Source organism: Pygocentrus nattereri, chromosome 20 (genome assembly GCF_015220715.1).
Source record: "Pygocentrus nattereri isolate fPygNat1 chromosome 20, fPygNat1.pri, whole genome shotgun sequence".
Classification (NCBI taxonomy): Eukaryota; Metazoa; Chordata; class Actinopteri; order Characiformes; family Serrasalmidae; genus Pygocentrus; species Pygocentrus nattereri.
This window is the reverse complement of record NC_051230.1, coordinates 14,739,939-14,761,263: the sequence shown is the minus strand read 5'-3', so window position 1 is coordinate 14,761,263 and position 21,325 is coordinate 14,739,939. Positions and strand designations below refer to the sequence as shown.

At 41.8% G+C, this 21,325-nt stretch overlaps 1 protein-coding gene across 6 annotated transcripts in view; it reads right to left on the bottom strand.

The window, feature by feature from the left end:
* Positions 1–21,325, bottom strand: part of apba1a (amyloid beta (A4) precursor protein-binding, family A, member 1a) — a 45,618-nt gene that overhangs the window by 7,309 nt on the left and 16,984 nt on the right. For 4 of the 6 annotated variants that reach the window (XM_037531654.1, XM_017691070.2, XM_037531655.1 and 1 more), the window contains 7 exons: positions 11,853–13,460; positions 6,297–6,407; positions 5,969–6,008; positions 5,489–5,634; positions 3,366–3,398; positions 2,460–2,546; positions 2,148–2,333 (listed from right to left, as the gene is read on the bottom strand). In XM_037531654.1, the coding sequence (XP_037387551.1) occupies positions 2,148–2,333; positions 2,460–2,546; positions 3,366–3,398; positions 5,489–5,634; positions 5,969–6,008; positions 6,297–6,407; positions 11,853–13,385 (2,136 nt within the window). In that variant the 5' untranslated portion in view covers positions 13,386–13,460. Of the gene's footprint in view, positions 1–2,147; positions 2,334–2,459; positions 2,550–3,365; positions 3,399–5,488; positions 5,635–5,968; positions 6,009–6,296; positions 6,408–11,852; positions 13,461–21,325 lie in introns of all 6 variants that reach the window. The other 2 variants (XM_037531657.1, XM_037531658.1) reach the window with 2 other exon arrangements.

The window sequence follows — 21,325 nt, the reverse complement described above, 5'->3', positions numbered from 1 at the left end:
AGGGATATGCAAAGCTTACTTTTAATGCCATTCTTGTACAAATTATCTAGTATATATAATTTAGATACCAAAAGATATTGCTACAAGAGGGCAAATGCCTGTAAAACTACATTGTCATAGTCACACTTCATGTTCATTATACATGTTTGCATTAATTAACACTAATCAGTAATGTACACTATATTGCCAAAAGTGTTCACTCACCCATCCAAATCATTGAATTCAGGTGTTCCAATCACTTCCTTGGCCACAGGTGTATGAAACCAAGCACCTAGGCCTGCAGACTGCTTCTACAAACATTTGTGAAAGAATGGGTCGCTCTCAGGAGCTCAGTGAATTCCAGCGCAGTACCGTGATAGGATGCCACCTGTGGTCCAGTCCAGTCGTGAAATTTCCTCACTACTAAATATTCCACAATCAACTGTCAGTGGTATTATAACAAAGTGGAAGCGACTGGGAACAACAGTAACTCAGCCACAAGGTGGTAGGCCATGTAAAATGACAGAGCGTGGTCAGCAGATGCTGAGGTGAATAGTGCGCAGAGGTCACCAACTTTCTGCAGAGTCAATCACTACAGACCTCCAAAATTCATGTGGCCTTCAGATTAGCTCAAGGACAGTGTAAAGAGCTTCATGGAATGGGCTTCCATGGCCGAGCAGCTTCATCCAAGCCTTACATCACCAAGCGCAATGCAAAATGCAGTGGTGTAAAGCGCCACCACTGGACTCTAGAGCAATGGAGACGTGTTCTCTGGTGTGACTAATCACACTTCTCCATCTGGCAATACGATGCATGAGTCTGGGTTTGGTGGTTACCAGGGGAACGGTACTTGTCTGATTGCATTGTGCCAAGTGTAAAGTTTGGTGGAGGGGGGGATTATGATGTAGGGTTGTTTTTCAGGAGTTGGGCGTGGCCTCTTAGTTCCAGTGAAAGGAACTCTTAATGCTTCAGCAGACCAAGAGATTTCTGACTTTGTGGAAACAGATTGGGGACAGCCCCTTCCTGTTCCATCATGACTGTGCACCAGTGCACAAAGCAAGGTCCATAAAGACATGGGTGAGCAAGTTTGGTGTGGAAGAACTTGACTGGCCTTCACAGAGTCCTGACCTCAACCTGATAGAATACCTTTGGTATGAATTAGAGTTAGGGTTAGGGTTAGGCTTAGACACTGATGTTGGGTTATCCAACATCAGTGTCTGACCTCACAAATGTGCTTCTGGAAGAATGGTCAAAATTTCCCATAAACACACTCCTAAACCTTGTGAAAAGCCTTCCCAGAAGAGTTGAAGCTGTTATAGCTGCAAAGGGTGGGCCGACATCATATTAAACCCCATGGATTAAGAATGGGATCTTTTCAATATGCATGTGAAGGCTGACGAGCAAATACTTTTGGCAATATAATGTATATTGTTATACTCATATAAAATGTTATATATAACAATAACAACTCATGTTAATGAAAAAACTTGTTGGTTTCTCTAAACAAAGTGGTATTAAACATAATATTCTGATTGAAGATATTAATCATTTATGTTTCTTGTATGTGTAAAGGCCAGTCCCAACAACATGTATCACGTAAAATGATGCATTTCAAAAATAGTCTACAATGCATTTTAGCAACATATTAGTACAAGGCACCTAAGCACACAATTTACATTGAGAAAAAAATACCTTGGCAATGTTGGCAGTGTGTTTGTGCTTGTAAAAACACTACATCATTTTAGAATAAATGTAAATAAAAAGAAATAATATTTGTCTGCAAAAAAAGCGGTTGATATCTTGTGAACTAGTCTGAAGAACAAAGTTTGGTTCCAGATTTTTCCACGGTGCTCCTAGTCATCACACAAATTTGTGTTCCATCAGCAGCATACTTAATTAATATAATGAAGAAAAGAGTATTTGTTTTTCTGAGCAAATAAATGACCCTTACTGACCCTATATATATGTATATACATACACACACACACACACACACACACACACACACACACACACCAGATCTAATAATCTAATACAACAGTAACTGATTATTCATATACCACATCTTTCTACTGTTCAGATTTGTATAAATGCCAACATCCCTTAGAAGTGTGCCTTTGGGTGTTGCTGGAAAAGGTCATGTTGACAGCTCATTAAAAATGACTCACATCTTCAGACTCGAACACGTGACAGATCATCTTATACTGCCGCTTCTCATCCTGGGCTGGGTCAGATGCCTCCATATTCTCCTGAGAGTCGGAGCGAGGCATTCTTCTCCTAGCCATCAGTACCACAATGTTTCCAATGTCAGCGATGTAGGAGATGGTCCTCAAGGGGTGGTCCATCATTGTCTCCTACAGAGCAGGAGAAAAGTGGAGTTGAGTCAGTGATTAAGTTGAGTCAGTGCTGTATGACCAAATACATAGCATGTATATTGCTGCTGTGTGCTGAAAACGAAATGGAAATTATGAGAGATATACCTGGGAGTCAGCATTGAGAACTTTGATTCTCTGAGTGGAAATAAAGAGATCCACCTCAGTCATGGGCTGAGCTTCACCTTCAGGCGCCTGCTGACACAGAGAGAAGAGCACTGATCATCAGTCACTTCCTCAGATGCACACAGGTTAGTTATATACTAGGCATTCAGGGAGAAAGAAACATGTAGAAATATCAGAAAGTTAATGAGGCCCAGAGGTGCAGCAAAGGGGTAGTATAAATTTGATTTATAAATCATGAAAAGCATCTTTCCACATCTGGGCTCATTCATATTAAAATAAGTTGTTAAGATAAATCTCTTTCGGTGGAAACTCTGACAGCTTGAGCAATTATTTCACAGCTGTCTTGCAAGACAAGCAGGCTTGTGTTAGTGTGGTGGTTAGTTTCAGTCTCAATGAGTATTTAGTAGCTCTGTGTGAGAGAGACAGCAGAATTGAAGGGTTTGACAGATCCATACGCTGCTGAACGAGTAAATGACCTAAAGTGCAATGCATAACAAAAGCTGTGCCAGAAGCACGTCTTTAAAAAAAACACTCACAAACACAACACATCACCTCAGAAAGAAAAGATTTTAGAAAGAAAACAATGCTGTAGAAACCTGTATTTTCTGCATCCAGCAAGAACGGCTTCCCCCCATTCTTAACTAGTGTCTGACCATCTGTTTTGGTGTAAATACATTAATGGCTGATATGAAATGAAACAAATGGAAAACAGACTTCATGGACAAACATCTGACAGGTTTACGGCTTGTTGCTGGATTCAGAAAAATAGCAAACAAGAGAAAGGCAGGAACTAAGTATACACAAGTGTCGATACCAAGCAAAACGAAAAGAGAAAGAGGAAGAAGAGAGAAAAAAGCAAAACACCAAACCAATGAGGATTTACTGCACCTTCTTCCTGTTTTTGGCTAATTTCTGGGCCGTCTGCTTAGCATGGAACAAACAGAGACAGGAACATGGTTAGAGTGAGGCAGAGCCCAGCTGACCAAAGCTGCATGGCTGAATGAGTGTGCTGGACCTGAGACCGGATCTGGTCTACCAACTATAAACACTCTGTCCATGGTAGTAGCACTTGATGTACTTCAATCAGAAAAGCAATACAATCTACAATGAAGTGGATCTGTTTGCATGTGCATGTGCATTTAGGTAATCTAATCAGGTGTAATTTCAAGTTTTAGCATGAGATATCTATATTCTTGTTCTTTGCTGACTAGTGATGAGAGCTGCATTTCTTTTTAAATTAATGCCCCTTTCCCCCCACCAGATGGCCTACTTGCCCTTTCCTCAAGTGTTCAGTTGGTTGGCAATAGTACAGAACATACTGTCAAATGAAATGGTGAGCTGCAAAAGGCGCAGAGGAATTCCGCTCAAAATTAGATCAAGAGCTAGTTTGTACTTGCCAGTGTGCCATAAAAATAGATCAAATAGAGCATCAAAGTGAGACTGGCGTCACAGCAGCTGCCGTGTCACTGTCTGCGTTTGGGAATCTCTCCATCCATATGCATTTATTTAGAAGTCTCAGAACTCTTTTTTTATATTAACATGCCATCAGACCATCATCTAAAACATGAGCTATGTCACTACATGTGAATAATTAATAGGTAGATGTGTGTTAGCTCTGCTAGAATATAGGAGAGAGTTTTGACAAGGCAGAACACTAAACATTATCTTACAGATACAGCTGGGCTTTCACCATACTAAAATCTCCTCTTCTGTATCATCATGTGCAGAAAAACAAAAATATAACTTTCACATTCAGTCACACTGAACAAACAAATTTCATCCCTGGTTTTACTAATAGTAAAATTAGGTATTAGTGAAGAGGGGTGCTTTGGGGAAGATACATCAATACCATTTAAATGTGCTTGGCTTACTTATAATTAGAACATTTTGATATCAGTTGGTAGAGAAAGAGGTCATCAGGGCACTGTTCAAATGAGCTTCATTAGCTGGCCTCAAGGTTGGGTCTGAGTTTTTGAGGGTGCAAAAATAACTGGTGCTGTTTGTTATTCATAGCCTCCTACTACAGCAGTTAAAATGTCACGATGGATTAGCTCTATTACGGTGATGCATTTTGAATGTTCCAGTCAGGTTTGCATCAACCTTAAATGACAAGCTCAAAACAAGACTGCTCAAGTCCATATGAGGACTGGTAAAACAGTAAGGATCAGCATAGTGTTTACCAAAAGCCAGTATGGCAAACATTTGTGCTGTAAGTTTTAGTAAAAGGTTCAAACTGTTACTGTTATTTTAAAGCCTCTGCTATGGTACCAAAACTGGTAGCAGCTCCTGACATGGGCTTTATTCATTTTATTGTTGTCCAGTTTTCTGCCTGCCTGCGAGAACAGCAATATCTGACAGTTAGATCAGTTAACCTGGCAACACTTCACAGCTGAGCAGCTTTCACTTCACTGTTGCAAAGATCAAATTCTACTCCGAACAGAGATGCTCTGATGGTGCCGACATATGCTGACGAAACACGGAATGGTGGTGCTGGGCTCACTGCATTTTTTAAGGTGGAGATAAAAAATGCTGAGTCATGAGTCTGACTGGGGAGAATGGCTGCCTTATGCCGCAGGAGGATGAAAAGAGGGTGAGGTGGCAAACGTCTGCAGTCCTTGGGGATTGAGGCAGGCAGTGGAAATTCATCATCATTCTGCAGAAGAGTGTTACACTTACTGCTTAAAAAACTGTAGTACAATACAACTACTTTGAATTCCTATAAAAAGTAACCTCTGTCTCAAATGGCCCTGCACTCCCCTTGTGTTCCGAAGTGCTTGCCAACATACATTTATGGCAAAACAGATTAAATACAAAAGCAGCAATCCTCTATCATGTCTCTTCTTTTGTCCTAAAAACGTCATCCTGAGTTTAAGAGCATGTCTGCTTATCCTGACCACTGTTATGGTGTTTTGCGGAGATAAGACCAGAAAAAGCTGAAGTTCACTCAAGTTCAGTTTCTCAGGATAGTCTGAACACAAAGATGCAAAACCAGAGAGCTACTGCTGTCTCACCTTGATGCGACTGACAGCCTCCTGAGCCTGCATCATGCGCACATTCTTTGAGGGTGTCTTGTCTGAGAGCAGTTGCGTTGAACCAAGATAGTTTGCTGCGAAGATGATGCCATCTATGAGGTCCTCTGGGTCACAAGGGCCTGGAACTGTGAGACAAGACAAAGAAAGTTCAAAAAGGTGGTGATGGGATAAAGAAATGGAAGAAAAATTCACATTAACCTAATATTTTATTAAACCTAATAAACCTAATATTTCTCTAAACATTCTACTACTACTGCTAATAATAATAATAATAATAATACATTACTAATATTTAAAATTTTATTTATAGAGCAATTGTCATACATGCATTAACTCGTAATGTTTTTCAATGAGATAATAAAAGTCTAAAAAATATATTAAAAGTTTATTTTGACAAAATTTTGACAAAAACATTCACAAATCTCTAAAGTGGCTCAGCTATAGATATACAAAACTCACCTTCCACATATGTAGGGAATGCGGCAAGGCTTCTCCTTGACTGCCATTTTAAATATAATAAACAACAGTAAGTAAATGTGTTGTGTCACAGAAAGGTAACTAAACAGAACTAGATGTACAGTATATTTATTTATGACAAAATAGCTGAAAAGGAACTAAAATATAAATATAAATATATGTACATATAATATTTGTAGATTCATGAACCTTTGACTCCATTATTGATGTAGTCATTACCAGCAGAACACACACACACACACACACACACACACACACACACACACTCCACTGTTGCCAAAGATGTGCCGCAGATGTTGCTGCCTCCTACCTCTTTGCTGGCAGGGGACGGGGACTCAAAGCTGTCATTCCCCTCCTGCAGTGGCAGGGGGCGGCTGGAAGACTCCGCCCCCTGTGGAGAGGTGGAGCCTGAACCTGGGGACTTGAAAAAAAAGAGAATTGTTAGCATGAAACACAAAGACAAAACAAATGTTAATAGCACAATAATAGCACATAAATGTGCAAGCATGTAGGTTTGGTGAATATTATGGACAGAAAATATGTTAAAAAACAAAAGGATGATAGTATGGGACAAGATGAATCCATGGGTACAGATATAAAAATTTGCACTGGCTATTAATTGCAACCCAGCAATTAATACTGTGGCAAATTTAAGAATTTGTGGCCAGATTAAAATAAATATGGTTATTATGCATTGTATTTACAACTAACACACATGCCTCAGTTTTTAAAATCTTAACACTAACAAGAACACTGCCGTTGTAGTGACTGATCCAGGTTATTTCATTAGGTACTGCTTAACTACTGCAGTGGTGGACTTTCAGTGTAACACCAGTTTATTTTATTTACTTTATTTCAAAGAGTGTTATTAGCAAACTTTAGCCAATAGAACAGCATCTATCACACTAGGACCAGCTCAACAGGGGAGAAGACCACAGTCACCACCCTCCACCACGTTTGCTATCAAATCAGTTGCAGTTAACGAACAGCAGGAAAATCTGACTGGTTCCCACCAAACAGCATTGTTAAAAAGAAAAAAGTAAGCAAAAACTAAAGTGGCCACTTGGGCCACAGGCTCTGCATCTTTAGTGGCCATAATAATCAAGACACAGGCAATGTCTATCTATAGTTGAATTAATGTAATAAGCTGATATCATTTGGATAGAAGCTGATATCAGTTGGGTAGAAACAGGACTGAACATCAACAGTGAAGGTGACACATTACTCAAAACCATGCAAGAGCCAAAACAGAAAACGGAAAAAAAAAAGAAAAACACCATGTAGAGTCCCTGCGCTGTCCATCAGGCCAGCAGTGCAAAGGACCAGCATCAGCTATTTCTAGATTCAAATCTCACAGATGGAACTCTCTGTCACAGTCATGGGAAATACCACATAACAGCTAGAAAACAAATGACTCACACCTTTATCAACATAAGAGCAGATGAAAATGTCTTTGAGGAACATTAAAAGCACTGACTAAATGTTAAAATTATACAAATAAGCTTCTATAACAAACAGAAAAACATGTAAAGCATTTGTCATCATGGTTTGGAAAAAAAAACCATTTAGACACAGCTCCCTTCAACAATAATTAACATTGCTCCTAACCTTGTCTCTATGGCGACGGTCTACCTGGTACATCCAAAAGTTCTCCATATCAGAATGAGGCCAGCAGTCAAAATCAGAACAAAAAAGCCTGCAATTCTTAAAAGATGCACTGAAAAAGTCTGGGACCAAACAAAGAGTCTGACTAAACCAAGTGAGCACTGCTCTCCAGTAGCCTTTACTCAGATCAGGATTCACTGAAGCACGGGACTAGAGACAGCACTCAGGTCCTGTTACAGCCCAACCCCAAACACGGCTCAGTTCAGCTCTACTGGATACCTAAGAAAATCTGTAATTCTTATCGGTATCACAGCGCATTACTGTCAGCAACAAGGTGGGTAGTTGAGGTGGATGACAAGCCAAAAATACAACATCATGGAGACATTTCCACAATTCATGATGTTTTACGATATTTAGCTTTTCTGGTGGCTCACCTGATAACGAGACAGAGAGAGAGAGAGAGTGTTAGGCAGGGCCAATTATGCTCTCTTGGACTCAAGATCACAATCTTTTAACACCAGAGTGAAACTATACACAACTATGTCACCTGTAAAACCCTTGTTAACTCTCTTTTAAATGAAAGCTGCAGTTGCTCAGTGTTGTACGAGTGCTACAAGGACTGACAATATCCTTAATATGTTCAGAAAACCTCTCAGTGATGTACTTTATTGTGATGTTAAATGATGACACTAAATTCGACACCACACTTGAAGTTCTGGGTCAGCTGGTATGGTATCTCAGAACTATTGTAAAAAGCAGAGGTCCACTGTATCATGCCTGTTTCATAAAACTTAACACATAGCATAAGCATTGATGAAAGACTGTGAAGGAAAGCTGTTCTTTTCCTCCTCCAGTGTTACGTGAGTCTCACTGAATTATTTACACAGTCTCTTTCAGTGTCTCTTGCCAGCGCTAAATAAATCATACTGTGGAAGGAAAAAATAAGGCCTGTGACAAACTTGCAGGGGAATATGGCAACACAAGAGAGCAGACAACACAGTAGTGATCTAAGTTCCTTGGAAGTTTCAGGGGATTAAAAGAAACTCTAAGAGGTTTTATGAAGTGCTTGAGATTTTTCAGAACAGCAAAACTTTCAACTAGTTGAAAGGCATCCTGTCTCAAGGTAAGGGACTGTGTAATTGGTGACCTCAAATACAGCATGCAACACACAAATTTCTTTTTCTCTCTACCCACTCACAAACAACTTAAATGTGTAATACTCATTTTCAATAGCTTCAAACTTAACATTTCATTCCATATGCAGCATTGCCCTCTCTCTACACCACACAAAAAGTGATGCACTCCCTCTTCTGTGTAACAGTAATTGCATCCAAGCACCAAAAGGCCCCTGCATGCCAGACAACTGGCACTAAATGAAGACTTGTGCTGGTGAATAAGACTCAGACAAATGCTGGTAATTAATTAGCATCACCAAAGGAGCAGTAGGGGTGATCTGTACCACTGCAATGCACAGAAGCTGATGTTTGTTCAACAGTGTGTCTAGTTTGCTTGCGAAATAGAACAAGCCTGACTACACTTAATGTGTAGTCGAAACGTATTACTGTGTGTGAGGGGGAAAATACATTGACAGTCCTGACTACCGAGAATGATATCTGATATTTTTCAATTAGGACAAAAGTGTGGGGAGCAGATTAGTGATGTATACTCTTAAATTAATAAACACTTCCACGCATATTTGAGCTTGTGTGAGAAAAGAGAATTTGAAAGATATAAAGAAAGCTAGCAAATGAGAAAGAGATAAAAACAGAAAGGGAAGAAAATAATAAGTAAAAAACAAATAAGAATGAGTAACTAGTCAATTAGGTACACTGGAATTGAAACTAATCAACTAAGAACAGTGGAATTTTGTAGTAACAACATCAAATGGGAACTCTCTCTCTCTCTCTCTCTCCACAACCCCCCCCCCCCCCCCCCCCCCCCCCCCCCCCTCTACTGAGGTAGAGGGCTGCTCCATTTGCATGCACTGGTCATGTGCTGCAATCACAGAATACAGATGAGCCCTGCAGGCTCGGGAAAAGGAAATCCATTACATTGTGTACATCGTCAATTTTCCACAGGCAGACAATTTGGCCAGGCACCACTTGCAGTCTGAAGAAAAGCTCAGGTCACTGCACTTTGAGGATGAGTGATAGAAAAGTGAAGACCCAGGGAGAACAACAAGCCTCCAGAGACAGCATACTCTAACCAGTAGATTCTAACCAAAAACGCCTCCTCTCCTTTCAGAAAATTGTATTGTGTTTTGAACTAGAATCAATAAAATGTAAATGATTTCATAGATGCAATGATAAAATGTCACAAGGTTAAAGTGTATTTTAATTTAATTTACATCTACATTGGATAGTCCACTGAGGAACTGTAGCCTCCTTTTTTATAAATAATACTCTTATTTCAGGCAACCACAAGCAACTGGACAAATCATCATACCTAAAAAGTCATGTTTGTTGGTAAATCCTTTGCAGCCAGTGAATGCCTAAAGTTCACAACTCATACATATCTTCCCTGGTGATGCTCTGCCAAGCCTGGAATGCATTTTCAGTTTTTGCTTGTTTTGCAAGCTTTTTGCCAGTAGTCTTGAACTCAGTACGTGACCTGTTGCTCAGTGAGTCTCATTTTGAATAATAAACTTGGCCAGTGAAGGGCCTTGTACATTTGGACCCTAAAAAAACTGCTTCACTTGTATCCTTTTGTTAATGCCATGCTACAGTCACTATTATACAGTACAGGTGCTTCTGTGCACTCTTAAAGCTGCTGTTGGCAATTACATCATCAATAAAGACAAGCAATCCAGTTCAGATGGTATCCATACATGCTCATCATGGTTTACAGATGAGCTTTGGATCTTCCCCCACACACTTCTCACTCCATCCCTAATTTAGAATTCTGCAGATTTTTTAAAAATACTTTTTCGCAAATTATAAAGTCATATCAGTGCCTTGTAAAGAAGCCTTTGTGCATGCTAGCTGGTGTATTCTTTTCCTTTTTATATATCAGACATAACTTTGCCTAAATCAAATTTCTTCAGATTGGGAAGTACATTTGTACACACACTCTTATCAGAGTGACTTGCAATTTAATCGTTTTACGGACCTCAGCCTTCCACGTGGGGGGACAGTGGAATTACCCAGTATAGTACACCAGCAACCATTCATCAGGCAAAGTACTCTCTGCTTATCTGTTGTGCATTCTTTCCTATTAACCATGTAATAAACATTGACTTTCACATTGTAAACCAAATACATAACCTACTGGAACTGTTTGCTACCCAGTGGTCCCACAGGTCCTCTACTAAAAAAAGAAGTGTTGTTCCACCCAGACCTCAAGGCCCACGAGGCAGTCCACACTTTTGCTCTAGCTTAGCTCCCAGCACGCCTGCAGTAGATATTCAGTGTTTTCAATGGCTTGATTCAGGTGTGCAGAGAGGTGGGATAAAGTAAAATGTGGGCTGTGGTGGGATCCAAGCATAGGACAGGGAAACACTCTACTGAAGTGCTCAAAAAGTGTGACAATATCAACATGTATTAAAATGGGCCATTTCATATCATGAATGTCCATTAAAAAATCCATTTGATGGAATTAATGCATGATGTATTAGATGATTCTTTATGTCAGATTGTGCAATATTTAATTACTGACATTTAAAGCACAACCCCTGAACATTTGAGCTCTTATGAACATTTATTAACATGCACATAGAAGCACTCTCATACTCCTGCTAGGGAACACTGGTGCCCCATTCAGTTGGGTCCCTCCCTGTCCTTACTCACCTGGGTGGACTCAAATGCACACCTGCTCATAATAAACATTCTCAGGCAGTTTGTTTGGTTTGAGAGTCTGTTCTGCTCCTCTCAACCTTGATCTTTACTTCTGTGGACATAATTTTATAATAAATGGTTATCATGAAATCTCCTCTGCTCGTGTTCTTACTGAGAGACCAGCATTCCTACTGTTCCAGCGCATATGCACTGCCTGAGAAATGTTACAGTCCTCTTGGACTAACATGCCACACTTTAAAAATACTAAATAACAACTAGTTGTAACACAGCTTTGAAAATATGAATAGCTGCATGAGTTAATGAATGTTTTAATGGAAATCCATTACATGACTGGACAGGTCATACGTGAGTTAGTGTGGAATGACCCAAATGGTAGCATCAGTGTATGTAACCGTTAAAAGTAAACAATGAACATAAAACAAAAACACCCCGTGATCATGATTATGCTGCCTATGGTCTGTACTCACATCACCCCCTAGTGACGGCTGTAGGTCTGACTCCACGGTGGGGCTCAGGTCCTGCCTCATCACCCAGATGGGCTCTTTAGGCTCATCTGGCGTGTACGGCGAGCGCACTGTCCTGGTCTTCACCTCCTCAATGGCCTCCTTGATGTCCTTGATGGCAAGAGAGATGGCATCCCTTTTTTGCCGACTGCTCCTGGCAGGAGCCTGCTCCTCGGAAGGGCTGCCTTCAGGGGTCCTACCCTCCTCTCCTTTCCCCTCCTCACCTGGGGGCTCTTGGAGCTTGCCCTCCTTTGTCTCAGTTTGCTCTTGGTGCTCAGATTCTGGCCATTCGTCCTCTTCTTCCTCCTCTCTGCCTGTGCTTTCAGCTGCATGCTCCAAGCTCTGCGAACTCAGGCTCTCCTTCACCTCAGCCACAATCTGGTCAATGTCTTCGTCTTGCTCACAACTGTCAGCACGTGGGTATGGTGCAAACTCTGCTTCCTTCTCTGGGCTATCTGACTCGCCATCTGAGCGCTCATCATAGTGGTGTAGTCTGGAGCCCACGGCCTCCTGCTGCCGGTATGAATCACGCTCGAACAGACGAAAGCCAGCCCGTTGCCGTTGCTGTGGCGTTTGGCCCTCAGCCTGTGCCCCAGGGGCTTCTGGTATCTCCTCATACACATGCTCTTGGACTGCATAGTCAGCATAGGGTTCAGAATAGGGCTCATCTTCGGCTTGGGCTTGGCCCTCGCGGCCTGGCCCACGGTACAGTGGCTGTGTATAAACGTAGTTGGAGTAGTTGGGGTTGAGGGCCTCAGCGTCATGTCTGGGTGGCCTCTCAGTGTTAGGCAGAGGCTCCCGTGGCAGTGGTGGTGGCTGTGGAGGGTAATGGGGCTGTGCATGGGGCGGTCCTGCTGGCTGCTGCTCTGACTCAGCACTCTCTGTGTACTCCTCAGCCTCAGGCCGCAGAGGGATCCCATATGTGCCCTCATCCTCAGGCTCAGCCTCCAAGGCCATTACAGCATCTCCCTCAGCTCGGTCTGTGTGGTTGTGGAAGCCACTTTCGGTGCTGGCTGAGCGTGCCAGCACATTGCCACCCTCCTCGTCCTCCTCGGGTTCTCCAGGCTGCTGCTGTTCCAGCCTCTGTTGCTCAGCCCTCTCTGCCTCCCTCTGCTGCCTCTCCCGTTGTCTTTGCCTCTGCTGCTGCGCCCGAAGCCGTGCCTCTGCATCACCCTGTCGGCGGTAACGGGTCACTGCTGGACGTGGAATGGGTTGCTGTACATGTTGTTGCTCTAAATCACACTCTTCAGGTGTCCTGCGGGATGAGCGTGGGCGGCCAGCCCCCTCTGACCCTTCGTACCGGCGGTAGCGCTGTCCTCCATGCTGCCCATGGACATTTTCTCCACCATGCCCATTGTGGTGGTTACGAGAGCGACCCGAGTTGTCATGGCGTCTGCGATGGGAGGGTGGCTGCTGGCCCTCGGGGCCTCGCCGCTCCAGGTCGGCTTCAGCCACCTCACTCAGCTCCTGGCTCAGTGGTGCCTCCTGGTGGCTCATGGCTTGAACAGGTGGGGTTCTACACACATGGCATCATCTCCCCCAGGCCAGACTCCACTCAGCTCCAGGGAAAGTCTATAAAAACAGCAGATGTTCATCACTATACCACTCTAACTTCTCACAAGACAGTCACTTTCATTCTATTATAATGTATGCAAAATAATACAAACACGAGTTGATATAAAACTGCACAAGCAAAACTACTATAAAAATACTCCACTTCTTGAAGTCTTAAGAGTTCAAGTAGTCACAAAAATTGTCAGAGAAAAGGAGACTGCTTGATGTATTCCATGCACTAGGATAGTAATCTTCATCGACATGCCCTCTGAACGACATCCTCTCTGATTGGCTAAAGCACTACACATTACAAAGAGCCAGACTGACTGGAGATAAGGCCGTCACGTAAATTAGTGAAATCACATTTAACCCACTGTCATGCTGTCTGCCCCATTTTAACTGCATTCATCCAGTCATAGCCTCTAGAGAAGAGCACAACTGGGCAGAGCATTGCACTGCTGAAAGAAATGGCATAGCTGATCTTCAACACTGTAAATACGGCCCTGTTCTGTAAATATACATACAGTTCATATCATTCAGCACATGGTGTCCTAATACAACACTGAGTGTATGTAGATCTTTACACAAATGCCAGAGAATTAGTTTCATCCAGCAGTCACATATCTGTTAATACAAAATATGCAGTAAACAACTGCATGAGTCATCTTAATAAATATATTATTTGTTAGGAGCTGGCTTGTTGTCCCAGATATTGCATTATGGTCATGTCAATGAAGTGTCATAATATTGATATCTTACACTACGTAAGTGTGAGTGACTGTGTGACTGAGTGAATCACAAAGGAAGCAACAGCACAGAGCTCAACTGCAGAAACTTATGGCGCAAACTGACAGCAATGCTTTATAAAGCATCTCATCCTGATGCAGTATGTGCATTAGATATCCCCAAGGCAACACCTCCTCTTATTAGTCATGGGAGCAAAAACAAACCACCCAGCACATGTACACACACACACACACACACACACACACACACACACACACACACACACACACACACACACACACACACACACACACAGACACACAGACACACACACAAGAGAACTTGGTTGCCACGGAGATATGGTCCACCGGTACTGCACTACCAACTGGTGTGTTCACACTCTATGGAAAAATGTGGAATCAGGACCATGAAAACTTCATGTATAACATGGTTATAGAACAGATTAGTATTTAATTAGAATCAGAAGAAAATTAAGTGTTTTTTAAAAGTGAGCATTGAGTTTGACTGTCTAATAAAAGGTGGAACTGAGTTCCACAGTTTAGAAGCATAATAACTGAAAGAGGCCTCTCCATGTTTTCTGTATTTTACAGAGGGTTTCTGTAGAAGACTACTATCGGCAGATCTTAGATTACGTGCCGGAATGTAAACAGACAAGCAGGTGCTATGTTGTTTTGAGCTTTAAAGACTAGTACCAGAACCTAGAAATATCCTGAATGATACAGGCAGCCAGTGCATTTCTTTTAAAATGGGAGTGATGTGATCTGTCTTTTTTCTTTTTGTTAGGATGCGCGCTGCTGCATTTTGTACAAATTGTAAGGGATGTATATTTTTTCTTAGGAAGTCCAGTAAGAAGATTACAGTAATTACAGTATTACAGTAACAGGATCTCAAAATCTCAGGAGTTCAAAACCAACATCATGAGCAGACGTGTACAGGACATTTGTGCATTTGAAGCATGATATGTAAAAGTCTGTCAGCAATCCTGACACTAATAACTGTCCTTTTTTCCTATCTGCGTATTTTTCAGCACAGAATCAACACAGAAATCCTTGGACACTGCACAAATCAATCATAAGAAAACCTGCAAGAGGGAGACAAAGAGAGAGAAAGAAAGAGAGCCAGGGAGAATGAGAGGGAGACAGAGGGCACATTTCAGGTGCAGTGCTAACAGCTTACCTTGGCATGAATACAGATGAAGGTCACAGATAAAGGCAGGGCTTACAGGGAAAAACTGACAACCTGATAAAAAAACAGATCCTGCTGAAACACTAGAGCACCTTTCTGGCCTCTCGTCTAACCATCTCTCCCTATAGGTTTTCCTTCTCTCTCTCTGCCAACAGGCCTGTACTTTCAGTGAGAGGCAGGCTGGCAGGTTGGATCAGGGTGTGTCCTTCTCTCTCCATCATGCTTGGCTCTACAGGATCTCTCACTCATACGGTCAGCTCTGAAGGACAGAGCAGCCTGCTGCCAACTGCCTTGATCCTGAGTGAGAATGGGCAAGGGCTAAAGGACACTGTGACATGATTTGGGCCATCATATAACTTTCTGCAAACATGCTGTGCACAGGTCAGTATGTATGTTTGTGTGTGTGTTAGGGATATGCATAGGCTCGATTAGTACTCGATTGACCATCTGAAGCCATGGAAATGACTATTCAGGTTTTCGTTATGTTTCATCACGGGAAGGTGGGGAAAACACAGAGGCTAAAAATTCAGAAAGTCGATTTTTATGTTTAAACAGTAACACAAAATGTGGTGAGTTTATATGTATTTGAGAGTAAGTAAATGTTTTATATCATTCTTTGCTACTACAAAACACAAATGCCTTCACATGAGTTGGTGGCCAAGTACACATTGATAAGAACATGGCAGCTCAGCCGTATCACCATCTAGACAAACTAGTCTAGTTGATGACAGCAAGGTCCAGAACCAATTAAATCATTTTTCTCTGACAAACTAATTTTGGCACCTTGTGTACTGTTGAGAAAAGTCCACCTGTAAGAATAATATGAGTCCTCCATCAGCATCCAACACTATACCGACTGTTGGCTCACTACCTCATCTAAAGAGGTTACCCATCCAACACGAAAACCTACCCATCTGGCTACTTTTGAATATTAAATCAATTTAGTTTTCCAGTTTATATCTCTGTGCGTCTGTAATTTTTTATGCAGCACCAGTGCTGTCACCTACAAAGAAAAGCCTACAGCCCTACATGGTCTGTATTTTGTGTTGTTCCACTTATTAACCCTTATCAAAATTTGAGTCAGAATACCCATCCCTAGTGTGTGTGTGTTACAGAATTCAACAAAATGTTGCATACAGTACATAATGGTTTAGTAATTGTCTAAAGAACTGAGCAGTATTGCTCTACTTGAAAATTAATGCACACTTCTAATTGGGACTCAGAATGCATACACTCACACACACTCACACACACACACAGACAAAAGCTCACTACATTAATTCTTCCTGTAAGGTTGAAGAGATGTCCAGAGTTTGTGGGGTCAAACAACCATATAAATAAGAAGGCAGGACACCAAACAGTCCTTGATTCATAACTGTCTGTGGCACCATTACACAGAGAAGATATGCCATACCACAGGGTACCTGGAACAGAAAATACTGCTGTAGCAACATTTTTCAGAAAAAAAAAACACTGGATTGATAAAACAGACTGAAAGTTTGCCAGTATTCACAATAATACTGTGTCTTCAGGAACAGACCTAAACCCAGCTTGCTCAGCATCAATCAGTATGTTTTGCTCACACACCACCCATAACAATTATGTGTTGTGTGTTGTGCTGGCACAAGTGGATCAGACACAGTAGTGCTGCTGGAGTTTTTAAAAGCTGTGTCCACTCACTGTCCACTTTATTAGACACTCTGACCTTGTCAGTCCACCTTGTGATAGCTCATCTGCTGCTGCACAGTTTGTGTTAGTCACCCTCTAGTCCTTCAACAGTGATCAGAGCATGCTGCCCACAGGACGCTGGTGGCTGGATATTTTTGGTTGGTGGACTATTCGCAGTCCAGCAGCGACACTGAGGTATTTAAAGCAAAGCAGCACTGCTGTGTCTGATCCACTCAGACCAGCGCAACACAGTGCTGAGAATGATCAACCACCCAAACAGTACCTGCTCTGTGAGGGTCCATGGGGGCCCTGACCACTGAAGAATAGGGTAAAAGGGGGCAATCAAAGTATGCAGAGAAACAGATGAACTATAGTCTGTCATTGTAGAGGATTGTAGTCTGTCATTGTAGAACTACAAAGTGCACCTATATAATATGTAAAATGGACGATGAGCATGGAAACAAGGTCATAATGTTATGCCTAATGAGTGTATACACACACACACACACACACACACACACACACACACACACACACATCCATCCATCCATCCATCCATCCATCCATCCATTTTCCAAGCCGCTTCTCCGTCAGGGTCGCGGGGGGGAGCTGGAGCCTATCCCAGCAGTCTTCGGGCGGAAGGCAGGACACACCCTGGACAGGTCGCCAGTCCATCGCAGGGCAGACACACACACACACACACACACACACACACACACACACACACACACACACATATATATATATATATATATATATATATATATATATATATATATATATATATATATTACACACTACTTTGATGTACTCAATGTATATCATATACTCATATAAATTATTTCACATACTGCTGTTTTCATTTTGTTGTAATCATAGTACTCGGTAGGGTTACATCAGGGATCAGCTTTGAGCCCCATCTTGTTCGCAATGGTGATGGAAAGGTTGACAGACGAGGTCAGGCAGGAGGCTCCATGGACCATAATGTTTGCAGATGACATTGTAATCTGTGGTGAGAGTAGAGAGCAGGTGGAAGAGAATCTGGAGAGGTGGAGGTTTGCACTGGAGAGGAGAGGAATGAAGGTCAGTAGAGACAAGACGGAATACATGTGTGTGAATGAGAGGGAGGAAGGTGGAAAGGTGAAGATGCAAGGAGTAGAGGTCGTAAAGGTGGAGGACTTCAAATATCTTGGGTCAACCATCCAGAGCAATGGACAGTGCAAAAAAGAGGTGAGGAAGAGGGTACAGGCAGGATGGAGTGGGTAGAGACGGATGTCAGGGCTGATGTGTGACAGAAGGATAGCAGCAAGAGTGAAAGGGAAGGTTTATAAGATAGTAGTGCGTCCTGCTATGATGTATGGTTTGGAGACTGTGGCTCTGTCTAAAAGACAGGAGGCTGAGCTGGAGGTGGCGGAGATGAAGATGCTGAGATTTTCGTTGGGAGTGACAAGGATGGACAAGATTAGAAATGAGCAGATCAGAGGGACAGTGAAGGTGGAGCAGTTTGGAGATAAAGCCAGAGAGGCCAGGTTGAGATGGTTTGGACATGTGTTAAGGAGGAATAGTGGATATATTGAGCAAAGAATGTTGGAGATGGAGCTGCCGGGTAGAAGGAGAAGAGGTAGACCTCAGAGAAGGTTTATGGATGTAGTGAAGGTGGACATGGAGATGGTTGGTGTGAAAGTAGAGGAGGCAATGGATAGGGCAAGATGGAGGCAGATGATCTGCTGTGGCGATCCCTAAAGGGAGCAGCCGAAATAAGAAGAAGAGTAATCATAGTACTCATCTGACATAAATTATTTTAATCCAAACTCAGTCCACTAGCGTGGACTTTAAGTGTACTTTAAACTTGCCACAGGTGTGAATCAACCCAAACATCAATACTACACCATGTGCAGAAACCTTTGCTACTAAGAGTAAATGCAGTGCCATAGCATGACGACTAAATGGAAGCCTTTGCATCCATTAGCATAAAGCACTGCTTATCAACCTTGCTTCAGGACATCTACTGGCCATTAAGAAAATATCCAACTTTAATCCACCTTTTCCATTGAATTATTGCTTTCAGATCTTCTTGATTAGCTGAATGAGATGTGTCACTCAAAGCCACATAAGCCACATATTTATAGGTGAACACATTAAAAAAGGGGAACTATAAGTACTGCCCTGTGGGCGTAGGGGACAGGGGAGCAATGATCCAGTACCCCTGCTATTAGTTGGTGTCTATGTTTATCACCAAGATTTTCTAAAAATGACTAATAATAATAAGCAATATCCCTACTATTTTTTCACCCTGTGTGTTGTGTATCAATTTTTTCTCCCACCCTAATTAGCATTGTGGGGCAGATCCCAAGTGAAAACTGAAAGAGTTCTGAGTCAGTGGGAAGCGGTAGCGCCGTTATCCAGAGGACGCTCTCATCTCTAACTTAAACACACAAATACAGCCACCAGCACTGTGCTGTCAGCCAGTCCCTTCTGATTAAGCACAGATGCAGCCTCCCTCTGTAATCGCAGGCACACACATGCATGGACACATGCTCAGATACACAGGGACTCTCACACAGATTAACACTGTGTGAGAGTAAGACACACTCATTCACATACTGGCAGACAGACGCTTTCTTCTACATTCATGTATGTAAGCAAACAGAAACACAAAGAAGGAAAGAGAAAGAAAGAGAATCTGCATGCACTTTGACAGCGTGGCAAGTTTGATTGAATCGTTCCTCTAACAGGATTAACACTGGCAGATTTAAAAGGCTAACAGCAGCTGATGTAAAATAGGTCCACAGAAAAAAGGGGGTGGGTGAAGCCTGATGTCTACAACGCACATTGTACCACTGTGGTAGTGTATATGGCTGGGTAGAGGCAATCACTCGTCTAAAATGCTAAGTGAGACCAACTGATCATGCTTCAGACCTACTTGCTTCAAAGCCGATCATTAATTCTCACAGAGCCATTTGATGCAGACCATATTTTTATACTGTGTGTTGAGCATATCAAACTCAACACACAACAGAGAACATGAAAGACCTGTTGCCTAGTTGATCTACATTATATTTCCCACTGTCATCAGACAAGACACATGACATGAGTCACACAACGCTTCAGGACTACATGGAAATATTTTTAGCACATTATCTTTACAGGCTCACTACTTCCAAACCAGGCAAAAACACATCCGTTTTAGTAAACTGGATTGGGTTGGTGAAAATAAATTAATCATTCAAAATGAAACAACACATATTAGAGAAAAAAAACACTGGGGTAAAATACATTTCTTTCAAAGTATAATGAAGAAAGTTAACAGACCAAGAAAATTCAAATGCAGACCCTCTAAAAAGCTTCTTAAGCAGAAAGCTACCCAAGTAGATATACCGCTCCAGCTTGTGAATTAATGGATAAATTAGTCTTATTTATTACTGTAGGTCAAATCAAAAGTCAAATGAACTTTTAAGTCAGTCTGTTAAGCAGAATATATTCTGATGAATTTCAGCTGGCATCTTGGGGAAATTTAAAAGAAACTCTTAACAAAAATATACGTATTAGCATACTATGACCAGTACTGCCTAATAATAGTATGGCTCTCACGTCCTCCGCCCACTCAAAGCCTCTTGCATCTGCCTTCAGCAAATCAAATTTGACCTGCAATTTACCATGACTGGAGAAGCCAATAAAAACCCTCCAATACTGAACTAATTACATTCGCCTGAATAATGAGGAACGCTACGACAATTACACCGCAGGTCAAGGACATGTTGTCTGGGGCTACAGACTTCTGCAGAATTACAAAAGCCCTGTCACATCACTACAATACATCTTCTGTGTATTAATGTGGACATATATACACTCAACTCTCCAAAAACTCTGTCTCGAGGTCTATGTAAACTGACATTTTAAATCCCCTTTCTGTTGGATTTAAAGCTTAGTCAGAGCTCATAGGAATAAATCATAGAGAATGAGGACTCAGGCTTTCTATGTCTAAAAAATCTGAAGTAGTTAATTTCCCAAACCATGACAAGATGATTTTCTGTGGTGATTCACTAATTATTTAAACTTTATGGAAAGCAGTTCTTCAAGGCCATGATAATTCCCCTCATTCTCAATTTCTTTTACACTCAATGTCTTTTACACAGGATACTGCCCTCAGGATATATACACTTCACTTCTGTTTTTCTTTCTTTTTCTTTTTTTTAACGAGAAGAAGCAATTAAATGCCTGACGGCCAATTCTGTTTTCCGTGAGACCTCCTCAAGGTAAAAAAACTGGCTTCAGTCCCTTTG